Source organism: Trachurus trachurus, assembly GCF_905171665.1.
Source record: "Trachurus trachurus genome assembly, chromosome: 23".
Taxonomy (NCBI): domain Eukaryota; kingdom Metazoa; phylum Chordata; class Actinopteri; order Carangiformes; family Carangidae; genus Trachurus; species Trachurus trachurus.
In genome coordinates, this window is record NC_139912.1 from 23,936,675 (window position 1) to 23,942,905 (window position 6,231).

The window sequence follows — 6,231 nt, forward strand, 5'->3', positions numbered from 1 at the left end:
GCTCTATTATAATATGAAAGACTGATAACGCATTTGATTCCACCTTTGAATACTTAACAGTTTTAAATGCACAACGCTGCTGGTGAATCATTGGCTGCTGCTCAAAAAGAACCGAGGTTAGGCAAAGATTAGAGGAAAGCTTGAAAAATGAAACATCCATTTTATCCTCCTCTACCCCATTAATCATCTCATGACCACTCAGGTATATCTTGTGACTCCTTGGGGAGGTTCCAATCCACGAGGATAGATTACCAACTGACCCCGAGACCCCAGACCACAGAGCGGGGCTCAAATCACCTGGGATGAGTCCTGCATTATAATGTTAAAATATTGTATTGTTTTGTAAGGGGGCATGTGTCAAAAGCTGTTAATATTATATTGTATTGTGTTCAATTAAATTACCACAAAGTAATAACACAGAAAACCTGGGGCCAATAGGATTAAAGGATGTAGAGCACTCAATGTTTACATGAGTGAGAACTTGTGGGTGAAGGGGTGTACACAATGTGCAGAGGACCAATGTTGTCTAGGTGCTGCATGGTCTTCTTAAAGGGAGAGTTCACCCAAAATTGAAATTTCACTCATTATCTACTCACCCTCATGTGGACTGTCGACATGTCTCGGCGTAGCAGTGCATGTCCATATAACGGTTGCAAATGGATACCAACTGTCTTCGCATCAGAAAGACACACCAAAAAACATCCAAATACCTCCATGCTGCTCGTATGTCGGAAGCTCCTCTTCCCAGTTCGTCCAAATTTGACGAACCAGGAAGAGGAGCTTCGAGAAGCTTCCGCTACAAACAAGCTTGAAATATAGACTTTTTAAAAAAATTTCGGGACAATTCCGCATTTCGGGGCTTCAAGACGGACATTACATACGAGCAGCATGGAGGTATTTGGATGTGTTTTGGTGTGTCTTTTTGTTACGAAGACAGTTGGTATCCATTTGCAACCGTTATATGGACATGCACTGCTACGCCGAGACCCCCTGTAACTCAGAGAAGCCACGGAGGACTCTGAAACTTCTCCCAGCCCTTAGTCCACATGAGGGTGAGTAGATAATGAGTGAAATTTCAATTTTGGGTGAACTATCCCTTTAACTTGTTGATGTCGCAACACTGATCCACACTGCTCATCACGATCTCATGCCTCCCTGCAGCACCACCTCTGTCTCAGCTGCCCACTGGTCACACCTGACCAGCTGCTATGTTTACATGCACGCGATTCAGAGTGCTACTGTATATTTACATGTCCTTGTGCATGCACGCATGCACACACATGCACCGTGCCCATGTGCACATTTCTGCATGCATTCACACATACCAACTGGCAGCGGTTGTGGGCTATTTATAGAGGGGCAGTATTAGCTCACCATATGTGTCAGCTGCTGCTCTCAAAATGGCCACAGACAGCAGGAGCAACAGCGGGAAAACTAGGTGGGAAAGTAAGTGGAACGCACAAAAAGTGGCTGCTCACAACCTCAACATGTGTGTATCTGAAGGTGTAAAATGCGTGTGTGTGTGTGTGTGTGTGTGTGTCAGCTGTGGGTGTGCGAGTGTCTGGGAGCTGTGGGGCATTTTCTGTTGTCAAACAGGTCCATAAAATATACAGATACGCAAATGTGCACAAGGAGGGAGCTAATGACCCTGGAGAGGTTTCAGACACACACAAACACAACGACACTTGCGTGTGCACACATGCAGCACGACAACAAGTAGAGCCTGTTCAGCGCAGCAGAGCCGCCTCTGAGTCACACGTGCTTGTCAAAGTTGCGTCCCACTGACAGCAGAGACTTGTTCCTGAGCAAATCCCTCCAGTGGTGTGTGTGTGTGTGTGTGTGTGTGTGTGTGTGAGTAAGAGAGAGAGAGAGAGAGAGTATGAATGACAGACGAAGAAAGCCTCAACAGCAGCAAAGGAAAAACGCGACTAGAGAGCTTTTCATTCCAAGCGATTGTCTGTGTTTCTGTCAATGTGTGTGTGTGTGTCACAAGGGAGGCAATCAGATATATGAGTGAATTGCCCCTCTGCTCCTCCAGCAGGGCAGAAAAGCAAGAGAGGTGGGCGTTGATGAGAGTGGAGGGAAATCTCTAACGCTGCCCAAACAACGCAGCCCCTCAGCCTCTGAGACAGCCTCTCTCTCTCTGCATCTATCACTCTCTTCCTACCTCTGTGTGTGTGTGTGCATGTGTGGTGTTTTTTTGTTTTTTTCACAACACATTCCAACTCACTTGATGAAGCAGCGAGCCCCCTCGAACGTGTATCCTTCCTCCCATCCTGTTGGTAAATCTGTGAGCGCAGGGAGGGGAAGAAAAACACAACGCACAGGAACATGAGCAGCTGTGCAGAGAGATATGAAGATTACACACACGCACGCACGCACACACACACACATACAGGTACACACATACACCTGCATAGCAATGCAGTGTCTGGACCACAAATAGCTCATTTGGCTTGTGCCCCTTTTTACACCACCACCCCCCACTCCCAGCAGATATCGCAGGATTACTCGATCATACTGTGTCAGTGTGTGGACTGCTCAGCCTCCAGCTGCTGATCTGCATGCAGAGATGCCTCCTCAGCCGTCACCCTGCTCTGTCGCGGCAGATGTGCGTTTCATTTTTTTTTTTTTTTTGAAGGGGGGGGGATACATCGGAATCGCTCTAACGCGCAAGACGCGCTGCATTGTTCTACACGAGCAGCCGCGGTGGATCTATACGTCTGCGTGTGTACAGCAGCAGCTGCTTTTGGGGGAAAACGTGTCAAATGTCACTGCAGGTAATCGGCTCGGAAATCGCTCCACGCCTACGTGACGGAACTTTTAAAAAGTGTGTCGCAAAGTGTCCAGGTGGAGCGGGCAGGAGGGAGGAGGTGGGGTCGGTGGTAAAGGGGGTTGGAAGGGTAGAGAGAGAGGAGGGGGTGGTGGAGGGGGGGAGTGAACGCCGTGCGTAATGGTCCGCCGGAGGAGAGCGGAGCAGAGGAGGCTGTTGCTTTGCTGCAGAGCAAAAAAGAAATCTCCCCTCATCGTCTTCTCCTCGGCTCTCTCCGCAACTTGTCGCCCCCCTTTTTCTCCCCTCTCGACCGTGACGCGCGGATAACCTTTCCCAGATCGCTGCATGCGTGCATGAGTGTGCGTGTTTTGGCAGGGAATGGAGAGAGAGAAAGAGAGAGAGTGAAAAAAAAACATCCTCAAATCATTTTACCTGGAGTTTTTCTGTGCCCCGTGATCACAGCCTCTCCAGTAACAGGATGCAACCAGGTTGTACTCTTTGCTTCTTCGCTGTTAGTGGAAGAAAACGGGGAAAAGGTGAACAGAGAAGCCGAAAAAAGACAAACAGGGAGAATGCGTCGGAGAAATAAGCAGTGCGTATCCATAAATCCGTGTGTCCGCGTGATATTTACTTGATGAAGAATATGCGTCCATCCCGAGTCACCCCATAACTCCAAGAAGAGGGAAGGCAGGAGAGCCAGTCCGGCTTAGGATCCGCCGCCATGTCTAGCTGAGAGCTCTGCTGCTCTGGGTTACTACACAGGGGCTGGAGTGCGCGGCGCCGTGCCAAAGCGCGCGCACCAGGAAACCCTCGCGTGCGCGCTTACGGCACACGGGAGCGCGAATGGAGGATAAAGACACAAGCAATGATTTTCTGCCAAAGGGAGGGAGGCGGCGGGGGCGGGACTGTGTGTTTTTGGCAGAAGTCCTTATGAGTGTGTGACTAAACTGGCCACCATTAAAGTTCGCTATTAGTGTGAACCCTGCACGCGCTGCAACTGCAGGACTCAGCTGGTTATGATCGATCAATCAATACTTATACACACCACCAAAAACATCTATGTGATTTATAAACAAAATGCTAAGCAGATCCATATGCACAGGCTTATCTGCATGTGCAGTGCTGCTTCTGCTGCATCTTCCAACATGATGAATGATTCTGTTTTTCTCTCTTCATCCTTGTTGCTCTAAGTATTAAGTGACTGGCTGCCCCAGATGTACAGAAAAAAAGCAAGAAAAATATTATTTATAGCCTTAAGAAACATGAACATTTCCATCTGCTCCTAGACATGATATTCTGCTTATGAAAACCAACAAAGGTGTGGAGCCACTATGAGCCGCTGTTAGTGCTTTCTCAAAATTCCAAACTCTCACTCTCACAAATTCCTCCAGACTAACAACTGGACAACAGACTGTTTCAAATGAGAACAGCCCAATTAAACAAATTACAAGAAACTGGTTAAACGATGATAATTTAAACAATTCTAAATGGAAGGATCTGGTTAATGAGATATATGTAATGGAGAAAATAACAATGAGAATTAGACATCAAGTTTGTGTTTTTGAAAAAAGATGGGAGAAATGGGTGAGATATATAACAAAGGATGTGTAAAGTATCTTCAATTGTAAGTGATGTATTTTTTGTCGTACCTAGTACATATACTTTATGAAAATCCTCTGACTGAAACCTTTATGTAATTATTAGAATTTGTATTTTTTTCCTATTTTTATTACTATTATTGTTATTATTATTATTTTTACTTTTCATAATGTCTGATTATTTTACTATGTTTTTGTTTGTCTGTTTGTTCATTAAAAGAAAAAGATAATAAAAAATAAAAAAATGAGAACAGCCTGGTTTGGCAAATTCAACTAATTTTATTGCCACATATCAAACTAACAGCTAATTCACTTACTCATTCTTGATGTTTGTTTGTTTTTCATTACTTTTTCCTCATCTCTCCTATCTGGTTTAATAATGCATTTTTATCTTTTCATCCAAATCCTATATCCTGTCCTTTAGCATGAGTAAACTTGTTGCTGTCCAACTAGAAACCCACTTTTTCAGTCGTCAATCAGCAACATCCCTCAAAAGCTCTGAAGGTTTAATCCTGAATTCCAGCTTTTCTGAGGCAAAGCCCTCTGAGAGCTAATGACAGCACTAAGGGGAGATGGGAATGTGGGGCTTCTTCTGTCTCAGATGACAGGGGGCTTATTTTGGAGCCGACTGTTTGCTCAGATATTGATCAGATAGTGGAACACGGCTCCTTTTAAAAACCATATCTCCATGGAGGAGACGTCACGTCCCAGAGTGTGATGTTGGATGGCTCGCCGGTGTTCAGGAGTCAGGGGCGTGACGTGGATCACAACAGTGTGTTCCTTTCCTGTCTGATCACTGGAGGTCACACGGAAAGCTGAGCTGGCTGGAAATCCTCCCGCCACCCAAACAAACCACCTATCAGCCCCCCCCACACACACACACACACACCTACCCACCCACCACAATCCAACAACACACACAAGCTTCCTAATGAGGCTAGACAAAGCACACACACGTTGTTAAGTCTATCCCCGAGGTCAGAAATAGCTCACACACTGAAAACACACACACAGGCACACCCCATTAACCCCCCTCTCACACACAGACACACACCCAGAGGTCAAATGGTCCTCCCTGAGGAGGAGGAGGAGGAGGAGGAGGAGGATTTCTCCCACTGCTAAGTCCAAGCCAAATACTTGATGTTGCACAACCCATCATCTCTACCACTCTTTCCATTTGGAATTGGAGCAGTAGACAAATAGACAATAGAAGTTATTTTTGACTGTATGGAAAACTGCCACAGCAAACATGTAGATTTTGTTTAGTCTTTTTTTAAATGTAGCAATACAGTACTTATATGGCACCAGAGTCAGCAGGAGGTGAATGGCAGACGCACAAAGCGACCGACTATGACACATCCAGAGTCTTATCTGTGGTTTTTAGACAACAAGTTAAAGGGAAACTTCTGTTTTTTTTTAGAAAAAACAGAAAAATTGAAAAAACAAGGGTACTCGCAACTCTGCAGGACTCAGCGTATCAATTTATTGTAGTGACGTACGTTTTGAGCAGTGAAGGTGTGCTCTTCGTCAGACAGTAGGATAGATAACAGAAGCCATCTTAAATACTACTAGTCACATGACTTGATCAGGAGAGGATAGCATGCAGCTGTCAACTCACAGGTGACAGAATTAACAGAAATAGCAAAAAACAGCACAGCAGCCTCAATACCATAATCTTAACAATTTCAGTGCATATAGATCAATATACATTGTGTCACACAATCAAAACACTATAAAAATATTTTACCAGGGCTCAGGCCAAAAAAAGGGGCCGTCATGTAATAGAATTACAAGAATTACAATTTTAACAACAATATAATCCATCCATTTGCAACCATAGATATGGACATGCAATGCTAC

General features: G+C 45.1%; 1 protein-coding gene across 1 annotated transcript in view; it reads right to left on the reverse strand.

Annotated features, from left to right (window-relative positions):
* Positions 1–3,523, reverse strand: part of LOC311006879 (pleckstrin homology domain-containing family A member 5-like) — a 257,951-nt gene extending 254,428 nt beyond the window's left edge. Inside the window, 3 exon segments of the mRNA XM_083999886.1 lie at positions 2,231–2,288; positions 3,206–3,282; positions 3,405–3,523. Of these exon segments, the coding sequence (XP_083856012.1) occupies positions 2,231–2,288; positions 3,206–3,282; positions 3,405–3,496 (227 nt within the window). The 5' untranslated portion in view covers positions 3,497–3,523.
* Between the last annotated feature and the right edge of the window lie 2,708 nt (positions 3,524–6,231).